Genomic DNA, 18,577 nt, shown 5'->3' with positions numbered 1-18,577 from the left:
ACACCACCTTGCCCCACCTCTATCCTTATATCTCTGCCCCTCCCCACATCATGCCTCATTATTCCCCTCACCACCTGTGCCAGAGTGCTGCACAATCCCTACTCTATACCGTGAGTATCAGTCAGTCCTTATCAAATATGAATTTCTTAAACCCTTATAATAGAGTTTCTTTGTTATTTTTTTAAAAAAGAATGATAGGGATGATAAGGACCTTTTGTTTTCATGCCTTTTTTTTAAGAGAGGCTTCACTTTGACTGTTTTCAGTTCTTTTGAGAAAGCACTTTTTGACAGCAGACAGTTGCGAATATCAACTTGGGGCACTTCAACAGCTGTCAATTTCATATTACTGTTAAGTTCTATCTCAATAAAGCACTGAATCCAGTCACAATTATAGCTCATTACTCAGCAGTGACAAATGTTTTTCACTAGACAAGAGTGGAGAACTGTATTCACTGCCTTCCAAAAGTCAAAGAACATAACAACAACCTGGACATTACTGTCTGATCATGCCTCTCATGGATGAACAGAGTAAACTAAATTTTACAAGACCTCTGTTTACACAATCAATGTTAATTTTTAGAAGAGAATTTTTGATAAAATGTGTTCCATAATTATCCATTTGTAATGGGCTCTGTTTCTCATACAGCCTTGTGTGGTATACAGCTATCTGATTTTCATTACAAACAGATAACTTTACAAGATCATAATTTTATCTATTATATAACTTTTTTCTTGCCTCACCTTTTTGGCATCTGCTCCAGCTCACTTGTTGATAACATTTATTTAATTAAGAGTACAGTTTTATGTGAAAGCATTAAAATAGACTCTTATACTCAACAATCTACTTGGAAATCTAAATGTGGAAACTTATAATAATAATGGTGGCATATACAAAAACATTGTACATGTAATGAAATTGAAGAATTTTGTTTCAGCAGAATAACTGGGAATTGGTAGTTTACAACTCCATCCAGGTTCTTAGAATATATCTGTTTCAATAGCATGATTGTGTATGACTTATTCTAAGACTTAGTTATCCCTTACATCCTTCTTTATTTATTCTTAAAATGGTCCACTTATTCCCCTTTCATTTTCACCCACACTCAGTCAACCTGTGAGACTCTGCTGGTCTTTCCCTCTGTCCTTTCTTTATCTATTTACAAATCGTTTGGTATACTAATTTTTTCCTTTGCTAATTACTTCATGTACTCTGTTTTCATAACCTTCACCTCTTTGGCAGCTGTGCATTAGATGCTGAAGACATCAGACCCTCTATGTTCTGCTTTAAAGATTACTTTATACTTGTAGCAGCACTTTATTTCCTTTTCTATTAATGAAACCCTATTTTCATTATTTTTAAAGCATTCAAATGTTTCTCCTTCTTCATTCTCTCCTCTGCCTGAGAAGAAGCTGTGTGTGCATCCAAAAACTCAAAGTACTTGGAGTTTCTGCTGGTCTCTCCAATATTAGTGTTTTCAACTAAACAAATAATGCATTTAGCTTTTGTGCTGTAAGTTAAAATGCCTACTTAACTAAAGTACTGGTATTTAATAGTTTTAGTAAAATCAGCCAAGGGGTTTCACAAGCGTTTCTTTTATCTGTATGTACGTAAGCAGAATAAAGTTTTTTTTTTTAAAAAAAAAAAAAAAAGATTTGTTGATACCAATGATAAGATTTTGTACATGATGTAAATATGTAATATTTCATACTGTGCTGTACTTTGACAAGTCCATGAATGTGATAATATGAGTGCTAAATAAATAAATAAATAAAACACAACTCAAAGTACTGACACAAACAACATTTGGCAGTGTAGGTTTTCTTGGCCAGCACTTACAGTCTTGGTGATTTTATTTGTATAGGCATTATACCATGGTCTAAGACATGTTTCTATGTCCAACATTAAGCCTCCCAATGATGAAGACATCCTCAGATGCTATAAAGACTTCCCTAGTTGATTCTGGTCTCACATAGCTCGATTTTGAACTCAAACACGCTTGTTTGGGTATGAAAAACAACTAATGGTGTCTTTATAGACTCCTATATCTTCACCACTACAAGACAAAATATAAAGTACAGCAACATGCCTTAAACTATGGCATAACATCTATACAACTAAAATCAGCAATGACACAAGCAACTCTCTGTCTCAGTTGTTCAAAAACACTGTCCTTAAATTTTTTACATTTTAGATCACAGCAGAATCAACATACAGCACTCCAGCTGTAAGAACACTGAATATAGACCAGCGCCAGTGTCTGTTTGAAGATGAAAGTGGAGAAAACAGAAATTTAGGAAGAGCTAGATACTCCTATGGAAATTGTGTAATTTATTGTAGAATGGAACATCTTAGACAAATATGCAACTGTACACCATATTTCTATCCTTCAACAGGTATGTCAAAATCTCCACATTTTTATTTCAATAAAACATGGTGTACTGGAAGACACAGTTGGATAAAGCAAAGACAATTTTGAGAAATTTTCTGACAAGGAGATGTTTTTTAATTTTTCATCCATTCACTGAAGAACTTTCTTGACTATTACACAGAGGGAGACTAAAAGTCTATGCAACTTTACTTGCTAGGGCCTACATTATGTGTCCAAAAACATGAATTGTATTTATTACTATAAATTTAGTAGTTGCAGAAAGCTGATTGCACTGTGAGAAATATAGTGGTAATAATAATTATAAATAATAATAATAATAATAATAATAATAATAATAATGATAATCTTCATTCAACACATATGATACAATGATTACTTTTCTGAAATGAAGAGCCAAAGAAACTGGTAGACCTGCTTAACATCATTTAGGGCCCCCGTGAGCATGCAGAAGTTCCACAACACGATGTGCATGGACTCGACTAATGTCTGAAGTAGTGCTGGAGGGAACTGACACCGTAAATCCTGAAGGGCTGTCCATAAATTCGTAAGATTACACGTGGGTGGAGATCTCTTCTGAACAGCACGTTACAATGCATCCCAGATATGCTCAATAATTTTCATGTCTGAGGAGTTTGGTAGCGAGCAGAATGGTTTAAACTCAAAAGAGCAATCCTGGAACTACTCTGTAGCAATTCTGGACATGTAGGGTGTTCCATTGTCCTGCTGGAATTGTCCAAGACCCTTGGAATCCAGAATGGACATGAATGGATGCAGGTGACCAGACAGGGTGCTTATGTACATGTCACCTGTCAGAGTCATATCTAGACATACTAGAAGTTCCATATCACTCCAACTGCATGCACCCCACCACCATTACAGATCCTACACCAGCTTGAGCAGTCCCCTGCAGGCTCCATGGGTTCATGGGTTTGTCTCCATACCCATACACATCCATCTGATTGATACAATTTGAAGTGAGACTTGCCTGACCAGGCAACATGTTTCCAGTCATCAACAATCCAATGTTGGTGTTGAATGGCCCAGGTGAGGTGCAAAAATTTGTGTTCTGCATTTGTCAAGGGTACACGACTGGGCCTTTTGCTCCAAAAGCCCATATTGATGCCATTTCATTGAATGGTTCACAAGCTGACACTTGTTGTTGCCCCAGCATTGAAATCTGCAACAATTTGCAAAAGGGTTGCACTTCTGTCATGTGGAATGATTCTCTTCAGTTACCATTGGTCCTGTTCTTACATAATATTTTTCCAACCACAGCAATGTTGAAGATTTGATGTTTTGCCAGATTCCTGATATTGACAGTACACTTGTGAATTGGTTGTATGGGATAATCCCCACTTCATCACTACCTCTGAGATGCTGTGTCCCATTGCTCATGTGCCAACTGTAACACCACATTGAAATGCACTTAAATCTTGATAACATGCTGTAGTAGCAGCAGTAACTGATCTAACAACCGTGCCAGACACTTGTTGTCCTACATAGGCATTTCCAACTGCAGTGCCTTATTCTGCCTGTTTACATATCTCAGTATTTGAATATGCATGCCTATACCAGTTTCTTTGGTGCTTCAGTGTATATAGACTGTTTCTCATATATTTTACAGCAACCTGTGATATGACAATACAAGTTTACAAGTAACTTGCTTGTATGCGAGACCTCATTTGAAAGTACAAAATTTTCACCTTTGCCACTCAGACTTATTTTAGATATTTATTTAAGAAATGGCTGGAAATAAAAATTGGGTGTTACATGATTATATTAAATAATACTAATATACATGGATGGCACTTATATGAAATTTTCTATATTCTGTGTAAACCAGATACACACATCTACAGAGTACTGTGTGTTGGTAATCGACATTGATTTTAATCTGGCTTTAAATTTTGCTGTGGGAAGGGATGTGACTGAACTTGTCAATACATTGGCTAACCTCAGTCCTGATACTGTGGATTTCTTTGATACAATGTAGTTGTGTGGCTTATTAGAGGAAACTAATCTATCTTTCTGTATTGTGTTTGTGCAGGTCACAGTTTGCATTTTGTTAAGGAGTTTGGCCACAATGATTGATTTAAAAAATGCGTATGTTTGTAATGGTTGATATCCCAGCATTTGGGAATAGATTATGGCACAAGTCTTTTGGTTTTGCACCACAAATTATTCTTACAGCCTTTATCTGCAAATTTAAAAGCCTGTAAAGGTTTGCTGGTGCTGTGGCGTTCCATTGTTCTATACATATTTTGTACTGGATAATATCAGTGCATGATAAGCAGCTCATAGTTCACAGGTATCATTTCAGTTTCCACTAAGATATTTATTGAAAAGTTATTTGTAGCCAGTCCACTTGCCAGAGAATGGACGCACATAAAACACTGAATTTTATCTTGTATTGTTATTCCCTGAAATTTCATATAGTTCTCTTTAATGTTAAATTAGTTCTAGTTCACAATTGAGTTTCAAAATCTGATGGTCTTATAGAAGACTTGAAATCTGTGACTGCTGTTTTCTTGCTGCAGACAATGAGGTGACTTTCATTCAAGTACTGAATTAATTCATTTGTAAAACAGCTGTACAATGTTTCCAATTGGTCAGAATATTTACACTTGCGCACAATAAATGTATCATTAGCATTCAGATTTATCTTTTGGGAGTAATAAAGTAACTTATTTACCTAAATAAGGAAAATAAGTTGTCCCTGTACCAAGCCCTCGGGTACCTCGTATTTTATGTCAGTAATGTGTGTGCCTCTCATCATTTTTAACAATAAAACTACATCCTCTTGATTAGGTAAAATTTTAATTATATCATGAACAATTCCTCTGGTACCTATGTTCCACAATTTCTCTAAGATTTTTGTTATATTGACATAGTCAATGTTTCTTCAAGATCAGGGAATATACCTGCAACATATTCCTTGTTCTTGATAGCAGTTGTGACCCCATCAATACACTGTGAGTAGCTGCTGCAGTTGACTGGCATTAATAAAACGATTTTGCTTTTCAAATATTAGATTATGTTCACTTTAAAATGTGATAATTCTACTGTATATTATCTTTTCTATGATCTTTGAGAAGACAGGGAAGATTTCCAGTCTGTCACCTTTCTTGAAACTCATGGTTACCTGGGCTATTTTCAGTCTGTAAAAAAGCTTCCCAATATTAAGATGCTATTAACTTCAATGGAAATCAGTTCAGATATATTGTCAGTGTAAGACTTTAATGTGCTTATATTTTGTCCGTCATTTCCTTCAGCCTTAGCATTTCATAATGCCTGTACTATGCATTTTTTGTTTTTGTTTTTTTGGGGGGGGGTACATACTGTATGTAGAATATGGAGAAGTACTGCCCTTCAAGTTACATTTGTGGTTATTGAAATTATATTTACCAACATAAGAAAGATATTCATTAAAGATATTTGAAATATGCTGCTAGCATTTTATTATAGTATCATTGTGGTTTCTTATGGAGCTCATTAATGAAATTATCATTTCTTACCCAGAACCTATCTATGACATTCCAAACACTAGCAGTAGTAGGGGCCTATTGCATCCATTATTTATTAGGTGAGCTACATGATACTTCTTGTAGGTAGGCCTACTACTACATACTTATAACATACATGATACTTACTGAATGCTTCTTTCAACTGCAAATTCTCTTGTTTTTCTAACATTTTTCATTGTAAAGTATTAACTCCTTCCTTGAGTGTGCTTCATCATCTATCCAGGTACTATCATGCATATTTTGATTATTTTTCAATGTTATGGTTTTCATTATACATGCAATGTCAAAACAGTGGAAGAAGTCATAGCAAAATTTTTGTTTCTGTTACAACTTGTGTCAGTCTATGCAGCATTTCCTAACATGTTGTTGAGATTTTTGATACTGTTATTATCTAATATTCTTTTTTTTAAAATCATTTCATTTTACTGAGTGAGGGGTTTATTTTAGATATACATTGAAATTCCAAAGCATGTGATGGTCAGAGATGTAAGTTATCCATGTTAGTTAGGATATTATCCACGCAGTTGCAAAACCCTGCCCTCACTATTAAAAAGGGTAAGTAATGATGCTAGCTAGTTACCTATCTAGATCTGTCCCCAAGGAACCACATTAAGTTAACTGTAAGCAACACAGACAATAAACAATAATGTTTAGCCAACCAATGGATCAACAGGTGGGGATAAATTACAAACTTTCATTAATCATGCACAAGAATGACTAACAATGAAATGAAATTCACAGGTAAGAGACTTAAATTCCTGAGATTATTGGCACAAATTGATTTCCTTGTCAAGTAATTAAGTAAGAATTTACTCCATATGTAAGAACAATAATAATAAACAAAACCAAACATAATAAAATTAGCAAAGTTTAGGCATGTGACGGGTGTTGTGACTCGCCGATCATTCAAAGCGCCGCCACGCAATTACGCGCATCCTCTACATGCAGCGCTGTCTGCCAGCCATGCAGCAGCTGTGCCACCTAAGCGGCCAGCTGAGCAGCGGCCGCTAGACTGGGACTCAGTGCTCATTTGAATGCTAACGTGTACACGTGTCTTGCTTGTCAACTTACACTGTGACTTATATGTGTTGTGTCGTTCTGAAATATATGTGTTAAACTTGACATTATAACAATTGGCGACGAGGATGGGATTTTTCCTTTTCACCGTTGACCCACAGGGTTCCGTGGTTACTGTTGAGCAACTATTGCAAAATCTCCTTGAACAGCAAACGCTTCTAACAGCAGTGATTCGCGATTTCATCGCGGCGTCAAATGCGGGGCGCTTCTCGTCATTAGCTATATCTCCGCAGTGTGCTCCCACGCGCAGCCTCGGCCTAGCCGTAAACAACCCACTAAGAAACTGCAGTAAATCCCCTGGCAACTTCCTTCATGTCCGTGGTGTTTTACGAAACATTCACGCGAGGATTGTCTCCAACGTTGGGCTGCATGTCACAATTGCAAAAAGAAAGGTCATGTGTCTTCCGTTTGCAAATCCGACTGCATACATATTGTTCATGAACATGACACTGATTCTGATTCTGTGTTGTCTGTCAATTGCACTTCTTCCCTTTCAGGGAAGTTATTCCTCACTGTCCAAATCGTTGGTCGAGATTTTTGCATGCAAGTGGATATCGGTTCTGCTGCCACTATAATTAATTCTCAGACGTATCTTCAGTTGGGTTCTCCATTCCTGTCACCTGTCACTTGGCAATTACGGACGCACAACAAACAGAAGATTTCTCTCTTGGGACAATTTAATGCTGAGGTATCTTACAAATCCATCGTTCGCACTGTTCCCATATTTGTGGTCGACCAGAGCAATGCAGAAAATCTTTTTGGTTTCGATGCCTTTCGTGATTTTGGGTTCTCCATAGATGACTCTGTCAATATTGTCTCTGATGCTATTCCTTATGCTCAACTGGATTCCATGTTGATGACATTTTTGTCCCTTTTTTTCTCCTAGGTTAGGTCATGCAAACGACTTTGAAGCTCATATCATGCTCAAACCCACTGCTCGGCCTAAGTTTTTTTGGGCTCGGCCCATTCCTGTGGCCCTTCATGATCGGGTAAAACAGGAGCTGGATCGTCTCACTACTTCAGGGGTCTTGCATCCTGTCACTTCCAGTGGGTGGTCCCCTCCTGTCGTTGTCGTTGCTAAGCCAAATGGTGATATTCGTCTCTGTGGCAATTTCAAAGCCACTGTAAATGCTCAATGCCTCATCAACACTTACCCTATGCCCCGTCCTGAAGAACTGTTCACTTAACTTGCTGGAGGCCAGTATTTTTCTAAAATTGACCTGTCAGAAGCTTATCATCAACTTCCTCTCAACACTGCTTCCCGGCCGTTTCCAGTCCTTAACACGCCTTTCAGCCTCTATCAATACCAACGCTTGCCATTCGGGGTTGCTAGCGCCCCTGCTCACTTTCAGCAATTCTTGGAACAATTACTGCTCCCTGTCCCTGTCCCTGGGTGTATCAATTACATGGATGACATTGTTGTCACTGGCTCCACCGTGGAAGAACATCTTCAACATCTCCGCACACTTTTTCATGTCTTACAGACTGCCCGTCTTAAGTGTAATCTTCAGAAATCACAATTTTTTCAGGCATCTATCACGTACTTGGGGTTTCAACTCTCTCGGGATGGTATTCGTCCGCTTCAGCAAACTGTCACTGCGATCGATGCCCTTCCCCACCCTACATCTGTTAAGGAACTGCAGGCCTTCTTGGGGAAAAAAGCATACTATCACAAGTTTTTACCATCTGCGGCTTCGGTGGCTCAGCCGTTGCATCACCTGTTGCATAAAAACATGCCTTTTCACTGGTCCGCGTCATGCAAAGCGGCTTTCCAGAAATTGAAGACTGTGCTGAAACAGGCCCCGTGCCTGGTTATTTATCGACCTGGCCAACATCTTGTTCTTGCCACAGACGCCTCTCAATATGGGGATGGTGCAGTCCTTGCGCACCATTTTTCTGACTGCTCGGAACAACCCATTGCTTATGCCTCCAAAACGCTCACGGATGCCCAACGAAAGTATTCTCAAATTGAAAAAGAAGCTTTGGCCATTATTTATGCTCTTCATAAGTTTGGTGTTTTTCTCTATGGCTCAAAATTTCATCTTGTTACGGATCACAAACCACTTGTTTCCTTGTTTCATCCATCAACGTCACTTCCCGACAAGCCTACACAATGCCTCCAGCTTTGGGCTCTTTACTTGTCTCGTTTCAATTATGAGATTCATTTCCAGCCAACAGATCAACATTCAGATGCTGATGCTCTGTCTCGCCTTCCCATGGATCCTGATCAGGCATTCGATAGGGATGAACTTTTGGGTTTCCACCTGGATGTTGCCAAGCATCGGGTTGTGGACGGGTTCCCCATCACTGGGGACAGGCTGGCGGCTGCTACGGGTTCTGACCCTACCGTCTCCCAGATTTTACGCTGTATTCAGAAGAGTTGGCCAGATCACCCGTCCGCTAAGACTTCTGATCCATTGCGGAACTACTAAGCTTTGCGCTACCACCTCACGGCTAGGGATGGTGTTATCCTCCTCTCCACTGACAATGCTTCGCCGCGTGTTGTGGTACCTGCGTCTTTGCGTGCTTCGGTCTTGCGCCTCCTTCACCAAGGGCACTGGGGTGTGTCTCGCACAAAATCTCTGGCGCACCGTCATGTGTACTGGCCTGGCATTGACTCTGAAATAGCACACACGGTCACTGCCTGCGGCCCTTGTGCGTCACAGGCCGCTGCCCCGAAGTCATCTTTGTCACCGTGGCCTTTGCCTGAGAAGCCCTGGGCGCGCATTCATGCTGACTTTGCGGGACCCTTTTTAGGGACTTATTGGCTCCTCATAATTGACGCCTACTCTAACTTTCCTTTCATTGTCCGTTGCACGTTGCCTACCACCGCGGCAACCATCAGTGCTCTCGCCCACATTTTTTCTTTGGAAGGCCTTCCCTCTACTCTTGTTACTGATAATGGTCCACAATTTGCCTCTTCCGAATTTGCAGATTTTTGTGCTCGTCACGGCATTATGCATATCACGGCCCCGCCGTTCCATCCACAATCCAACGGTGAGGCTGAATGACTGGTCCGCACATTTAAGGCTCAGATGAGGAAACTTCTGACTTCTTCTGCTGCTGATGATGTGCTTCCCCAGTTTCTGGCGTCTTATCATTTCACCCCCATGGGCAACCACAGCCCGGCTGAGCTCTTACATGGCCGACAGCCCCGCACGCTACTTCATCTTCTACGGCCTTCCACTTAACGGCCGCGGGTGCCTTCCCTTGGCCGGTTCACCACCAACGACCTCGTCTGGGTACGGGGATATGGCAGGCAGCCATAATGGAGCCCAGGCCACATCTTAAGACACTGTGGCAGACGCCTGTATGAAATCCAGACGGACACGGGTGTTGCAGTGCGTCATTCGGACCAGCTTCGGTCTAGTGTGCCAGCAACGCCTGTTCCGAATGCTGCTACAACACCTTTGGCTCTACCTGACACTCAGGATCTTGGCATCTCTCAATACTCACAATGCAGCCCTCTCACTGTCATCATGATGCCAGCACAAGAACGGACACCACCAGGAGACATGCCCATGCAGGAACCGGATGACCATCCTCTGTCAGAGCAAATCTACTCGCCTCCTCCTCCAATGGATGCCCACACATCGCCCATGTCTCCTGTCATATCAACTGGACTTGACGCAATGGGCAGATTGGTGCATGGGGCCCCAGCAGATTCGACCCCTACATCTCCTGTCATCTCGACCCGTTATCATCGGGGACACTTCCGTCCGTACGGGAAGCCTCCTCCTCAAGACTTTCCGGCGAGTCAAACAATGCCTATGGATGTTAGCCATCCCCAGGACAACTCCATCAAGACCAGTGCAATAATTTCAAAGGGGGGAAAGTGTTGTGACTCGCCGATCATTCCAAGCGCCGCCGCACAATTACGCGCATCCTCTACATGCAGCGCTGTCTGCCAGCCATGCGGCAGCTGCGCCACCTAAGCGGCCAGCCGAGCAGCGGCCACTAGACTGGGACTCAGTGCTCATTCGAATGCTAATGTGTACACATGTCTTGCTTATCAACTTACTCTGTGACTTATATGTGTTGTGTTGTTCTGAAATATATGTGTTAAACTTGACGTTATAACAATGGGAAGTTCAGCTTTCTAATGTATTAAATTTTAACTGACCCAAATCCATAACTTGACAACAGTGATTGCTCATCATGGTTGGAACAGAATTGAAATTGTTGTACAACTGTACCTGCCTCCATTATCTGGGTATAGCCTAAATCTGAACTAATGGATGGTTACTATATTCATCACAACCTATTCTGCCAGTGATGGCTGTAAGGCTCCCCATCATTGAGTATGAATATGCTATCTATTGGAGGTGCTGATGGCTATCTATGTGCACCTGTGTGTTGTGATTAGCAGTATGCAAGGAGCATTTACACCAAGTTCCCACTCCGCTATTATTTCTGAGGAGACTCACCAGGTGTGGTGGTGAAAGGATCGGTAAGTGAGGACATGGTGTTTGATTCAGCTCTCACAGTACAGCATGTAAGGTGTGGAAAAGCCAAATGCAACCAATATTCTGGATTGACTTTTTGTACAGCTCTTCTTGTGATGCAGCCTGTCTGTTTTGCTTTTCCAAACTAGGTACTGCACCAGGTCTTGGTCCCCCCTCACCCCACCCTCCCCCCGTGCTGTTTGCAGAGACTCAAAAAAAGTTCCTTCTCTGCGGTGGCAGTGAGTGAATAGAATGCATTAACTCACTCTGTCATGTGATGTATTATCTTTCCTGTAGTGCATAGCAATCCTTAAAGTTAAGCTGTTGGAGGAGATTTTCCACTAGTTTGGCTTCACCTGTGTAACACAACGTGGCCCACATAGCCACGGAACCACTGGTCATGAATCCTCTAGAATACCACTGTTGACATCTGGCTCTATGCTGCTTTGCCACCCCTCCTATCAATGGTGAAAGTGGTTCAGGTCAGTTGGCTCACCAGCTACACCTTTCTTGCTGGGCCCTGATGCCCCAATGTCCTGTCCTCTGAGTTAAATCCATTCCCTGTTGCTCCAGTGCTCATAATTTCTACATTAATTTGTACTATTAAAAAAAAAAGAAAAAAAACATACAGGATGATTCTTACAAACATTTAAATATCCACAAAGTGACATAGATGACACTGAGACAAGTAATTTAATGTAAGATACAAGGGGCTACAGGTGTTGGGAAATACCCCTAAAAGGAGACAAATATTGAACATGTGACATCACCAGATGATGTACCTTGTCACATGTGAAGTGATTAGGATTGTCAATTCCACCCTCACCAGTAGGGACAGTGCTATACATCACTCCACTAGGTTACTCTGTTTTCCAACACCTTTTTTAAATGAGACCTGTTTGAAATGTATAAGCAACAAAATTATTGCCCTCACTGTAACCAAGCAAAAGCTGTTTTTATTTTATGTGTACTGCATTTTATCCCCTCTTTTCTTGTACACAAACTTTATTTAGTAAAGAACACGGGTCATTCACTACTAGTAATGCAATTCAGAAGCTCATACTTATTTACTTGTGACACAGTATGGTAGATTTTTGTTGTACTGCACTTTGCAATTAACCAGCAGAGACTGCAAGACCTGTAAATTAATATTACCTCAATGTAAACACATCATTCTCTAATGTAATGCAAAAAAATCCTTACTTCCAGTCATAAGACTCAAGCCCTGAACCTTGTGCACTAAAGTTGTTCACATAGTCTGGCAGTTTCGAGTGACAAGAGGAAGCAGTGTGGTGCTGTTGGGCAAGACTCACATGCCCCTTTCATCATTGGACTTACTTGGAGGTGCTTTGCCAATCTTCTTCTCAGGATAGTCAGCTGCAATGATCTGCCCAACTTCCTCTCCGATGATATGATCCTGTTTGGAGGAATTTTCTCTACTCTTAAAGTGATCGCATGCACTCAGGATACTTTTAAATCAACCGTACTATATTTCACTTCCAGAAACAGAACACCACATAACAGTTTCACATCAATGAATCATATTTCATAAATCCAATGATTCCCAGGCCGTCATAAGCTGTTGATTACTTTTACAATAAATACTGTTCCAAAAAGTCTCTCAAGGTTCTCCCAAGTCCACCATCCACAACTCTAGAGAGTTAGTAAGTAAGTAAGTAAGTAAGTAAAAGTAAGTGTCTTTTCTTTTCTTTTACACAATTCAACTGTTCACAATAATGACTGACGTAGCACCATCATGGAGTAAGGCATGCTTGCTCCTAGTGCTGGTCATGTAACTTCTGTGATGAGTGAGGCAACCAACTATTCACCTTGTGGCATTCTCTTGACACACGTCAACCCTGCAGACACAAAAAACCAGTGGGAGGTAGACACTCTCCCATTTCTCATGCTCATATGTAAAACATTGGGTGTTTGAGATGGTGGAAAGTGGAAGGTCTCTAGAATTTGCGTCGAAATTCTCGAGCCACTACATATCCCTTCCCTTAGCTCAAATACTCGATATTTTATACATATTCAATATGTACATTGACATCATACTTAATAACAATCCACTTCTTTGAGATATTCAGTTACTCCATAATTCTAGATATATATGTATTTTTCATAAATTTTGAATTTCACAGGTTAAGCTCCCTCTTTCAGTCCCACTCGTAAATTCCAGGTGTTGTGGACCCTTAAACATTTTATCCTTCATACCGGTTCCTGTGAGATCACCAAAGTTAAGCGCTGTCGGGCGTGGCCGGCACTCGGATGGGTGACCATGCAGGCCGCCATGTGCTGTTGCCATTTTTTGGGGTGCACTCAGCCTCATGATGCCAATTGAGGAGCTACTCAACCAAATAGTAGCGGCTTTGGTCAAGAATACCATCATAACGGCTGGGAGAGCGGTGTGCTGACCCCATGCTCCTCCTATCTACATCCTCCTCTGAGGATAACACGGCAGTCGGATGGTCCCGGTAGGCCACTCGTGGCCTGAAGATGGAGTGAGTACCTTTAATCCTTCATGCTACTCCTTCCTTTGTTTGTATGGTCTAGTGCTATCCTATACAGCTTTCTGTAGTCTGGAGGAACTCTAGTTAAAATAAAAGTGTTCCCTTCTTGGACATTTGTAAACCTGAAACTTAATGATGTTCTTTATGCATAGAATTCAAATTTACCAGACTCATCCCTTTAAACATGTGACTTCTGTCACAATACTGCCCTTTTTCCCTTTAGGAACAGTACTTATATCTTACATTGGTTGATCCTAGGAGTACACTTTCTCCTTCCGTGTTGGTAGGTACACCCCTTTTAACTTCCTAATCTATGGTATGGTTCAATCCCCTTCTTGGTGCCCCTGTCTGCACAGTATAGGTCAGCCTCTCTTTGTTCTGCCTATCTGCCCTTTTTTCCATTCACTAAAATCTGGGAGCACCCTCTCCCCCTCTTTTATCCTTTGTGAATGGACCCCATGGTTCATTGCCCTAGTATACACCTTCATGTATACTATCACTAAATATTATCTGGTAAAATTAAAAATCTACTTCAATCTCCAATATTGCTCATTAATACTTCATTTTGTATCCTAGAGTCGTCCTTTACTTTTCAACCTCTCTACCATACCTCTAAATACCATTCATTACTTAGTGTATATACTTAGGTTATCAAAGGGAATATAATCTTTACTTAGGTTATCAGAGGGTCCCACTATTCAACAAGTTGTCAAGTCATTCTTATTTATATACATATATATTTTTAGAATTTGTCACTATAGAACCATCACCTATAATACCATGTGCTCATGTTTTACCATGTGCACATACTTCCCCCCACAACAATTGATGTTCTTACAAGCTCTCAAACTGTACTTTTCTTGTTTGTGTCTTTGTGTTTCTTTGTGCGTATGTTGATGTGTGTTCATGCAGCATGATCCTTCGGCCTACTTATTTGAAATAAGTTGAAGGTTACAGAAAACCATGGAGAATGAGGAGGACTTCAGCGATAGAAGCGTATGTATATGGAAAGATAGACTGGTACTCAGTAGTGAAGTAAGAAAGGAAAAAATATGTCTGCTTGTGTCTGTATGTGTGGATGGATATGTGCGTGTGTGCGAGTGTATACCTGTCCTTTTTTCCCCCTAAGGTAAGTCTTTCCGCTCCCGGGATTGGAATGACTCCTTACCCTCTCCCTTAAAACCCACTTCCTTTCGTCTTCCCCTCTCCTTCCCTCTTTCCTGATGAGGCAACAGTTTGTTGCGAAAGCTTGAATTTTGTGTGTGTGTTTGTGTTTGTTTGTGTGTCTATCGACCTGCCAGCGCTTTTGTTTGGTAAGTCACCTCATCTTTGTTTTTATATATAATTTCTTTGACCTCATCATCATCTAACCTAAATTACAATATTGTGTACAATAACTACACCTACAGTTGATTGTCCCAAGGTTCTTTCAACTTTACCAAACAGTTATTGGTTTTTGCTCACCTGTCATAGAGGTCTAGGCTGCATCGGTAAGCAGGCATAGAATCGGCATCAGTGATCAGCACAGGCACCAGCAGCATTGAACAGTGATTTCAGTGTCAGTGTCAGCAAGTAGATGTGAAGTCACCAACGATGAACAGCAGTTGCAGATGGTGACAATGGGTGGTTACCGCATTGGCGTCGTTGGCAGGATACTGCGTCGATGTTGGGGGCTGGTTTCTGAATCGGCGTCGGCTGTATCGACATGTGTGAGGACTGCTTACTTCCCTACACCAAATCTTCTTAGTCGAACTATTCTCTACATCTCCTTTTGTTTGGTGCTTATTAACTTTTTCACCCCTTTTTTCTTTTAGGCAGAATCCAATTCTGCATAACAGTTTCTTTGTCTTGTTGCTATCAGCTGCTATGGCAACTCAGTGTCTTCGTATCTCAATTTCTGCCATAAAATTCCTCCTTTTTGAGTCCTGTCTCAGTCACCACATTCTGGCAGTTTCCGGAGATTAGAGGAAGCAATGTGTGCTGATGTGTAAGACTCACATGCCCCCTTCATCATTGGACTTACTTGGAGTTGCTTTGCTGATCTTCTTCTCAGGATAGCCAGCTGTGACGATCTGCCCAACTTCTTCTCCAGAGATATGATGCTATTTGGAGGAATTTTCTCTACTCTTAAAATGATTGTGTACACTGAGGATACTTTTAAATCAGCCATACTATATTTCATTTCCACAAATAGAACACCACATGACAGTTTCACATCAATGAATCATATTTTGCAAATCCAATGACTCCTGGTCTATCAGAAGCTATTGATTACTTTTACAGTAAATACAGTTCCAAAAAATCTCTCAAGGTTCTCCCAAGTCCACCATCCACAACTCTAGAGAGTTAGTAAGTAAAAGTAAGTGTCTTTTATTTTCTTTTACACAATTCAACTGTACACAATAATGACTGACATAGCATCATCACAGAGCAGGTGCACTTGCTCCTGGTGCTGGTCATGTAACTTCTGTGACAAGTGAGGCAACCACTTGCCTGCATCGATCAACTGTTCACCTTGTGGTATTCTCTTGACACACGTCCACCCTGCGCACACAGAAAACCGGCACAAGGTAGACACTCTCCCATTTCTCACACTCATACATAAAATATCAGGTGTTCAAGATGGTGGAAAGTGGAGGGTCTCTAGAATTTGCATTGAAATTCTCAAGGCACTACAGTTCACTGAGAGTCAGACAACATGAATACCTGACTTGGGTTGAGATGATCATGTGCGATAGAATGAAGATGTGGCCCCATGTGTCTTATATTAAATCAGTTTTCTCAGCATCAGATACATCATTTCAGAGTTATTCAGTCATTAATAAGAATCACCCTGTATATGTGATTGTTAGAGTGTTAGTAGGTAGTATTATATAATTGGTTAGTAACCACACATTATCATTCTCTTTTAGTCAAGTGATATTTTAAGTTTATGTACATGCTTCACATCATGCAATTCATGTTCCAGATTTCTACCTGGTTTGGATGCAGGCATACTATGCTGAACAACCTAAATACAAACATCATTACACAATAAATAGTCCTGAATCTCTTGGTGTTGACGGAAATACAAATTTACCTTCATTAAAACCCCTTGTCCAAATCCTTCCATGGCATGGACACCAACTACTCTATACCAGTGCAGGTACACCATAAATATGTATGTAAATCCTCCTCAATAACCTTCATCCAAATGCTTCCATGGTGTGAACACCAAGTATTTTACACTAAACTATTCCATCTTTCCTGCCATCCAGGACCAACCAACAAAACATGTATTAGTGCTCATGATACACTGAGTAGCAGAAACTTTCCCAATTCTCCTAACACTCCACTTTTCTTCAATTATTCCTTAGACTTGCACTTCTACTGTGGAATCCTCATAATGCCCTTACTTCACAACAAATCCAAAACCACCTCCTTCATTCTCATTAACCTTCTTAATTATCTACACTGTTTGTGGAGAAAGAATATATACATGATCTCCTGCATATGTTACCTTATGACATGATGAAACATCTCTACAGAAAAAAAGTAATGATCACTTAACACAATTATAAAGACATTTTCACATACATTTATTATCTCACTGTGAAATTTGTCATAGCAAAACAAAAATGTACTGATATCCTACAACTACTCATTTTCCCAAAATTTATATCACCTTGTTCCTAATACTCCTACCCATATATGCACAAAATAATTACCTCCCGCTTGCACTTCAGTTACACTCCTGGAAATGGAAAAAAGAACACATTGACACCGGTGTGTCAGACCCACCATACTTGCTCCAGACACTGCGAGAGGGCTGTACAAGCAATGATCACACGCACGGCACAGCAGACATACCAGGAACCGCGGTGTTGGCCGTCGAATGGCGCTAGCTGCGCAGCATTTGTGCACCGCCGCCGTCAGTGTCAGCCAGTTTGCCGTGGCATACGGAGCTCCATCGCAGTCTTTAACACTGGTAGCATGCCGCGACAGCGTGGACGTGAACCGTATGTGCAGTTGACGGACTATGAGCGAGGGCGTATAGTGGGCATGCGGGTGGCCGGGTGGACGTACCGCCGTGAATGGAGGGACGAATCGAGACGTGTCGTCTTCAGCGATGAGAGTCGCTTCTGCCTTGGTGCCAATGATGGTCGTATGCGTGTTTGGCGCCGTGCAGGTGAGCGCCACAATCAGGACTGCATACGACCGAGGCACGCAGGGCCAACACCCGGCATCATGGTGTGGGGAGCGATCTCCTACACTGGCCGTACACCACTGGTGATCGTCGAGGGGACACTGAATAGTGCACGGTACACCCAAACCATCATCGAACCCATCGTTCTGCCATTCCTAGACCGGCAAGGGAACTTACTGTTCCAACAGGACAATGCACGTCCGCATGTATCCCGTGCCACCCAACGTGCTCTAGAAGGTGTAAGTCAACTACCCTGGCCAGCAAGATCTCCGGATCTGTCCCCCATTGAGCATGTTTGGGACTGGATGAAGCATCATCTCACGCGGTCTGCACGTCCAGCACGAACGCTGGTCCAACTGAGGCGCCAGGTGGAAATGGCATGGCAAGCCGTTCCACAGGACTACATCCAGCATCTCTACGATTGTCTCCATGGGAGAATAGC

The 18,577-nt window shown here is 41.3% G+C and overlaps 1 protein-coding gene across 1 annotated transcript in view; it reads left to right on the top strand.

The window, feature by feature from the left end:
* LOC124749001 (sodium channel protein Nach-like) overlaps nt 1-18,577 on the top strand; it is a 126,069-nt gene that overhangs the window by 75,084 nt on the left and 32,408 nt on the right. The window contains exon 7 of the mRNA XM_047248965.1: nt 2,193-2,394. Within this exon, the coding sequence (XP_047104921.1) occupies nt 2,193-2,394 (202 nt within the window). The remainder of the gene's footprint in view (nt 1-2,192; nt 2,395-18,577) is intronic.

This window comes from Schistocerca piceifrons, chromosome 1 (assembly GCF_021461385.2).
Source record: "Schistocerca piceifrons isolate TAMUIC-IGC-003096 chromosome 1, iqSchPice1.1, whole genome shotgun sequence".
In the NCBI taxonomy this organism is placed as follows: Eukaryota; Metazoa; Arthropoda; class Insecta; order Orthoptera; family Acrididae; genus Schistocerca; species Schistocerca piceifrons.
The sequence above is the reverse complement of the archived record's forward strand: the minus strand, read 5'-3'. Positions and strand labels throughout refer to the sequence as shown.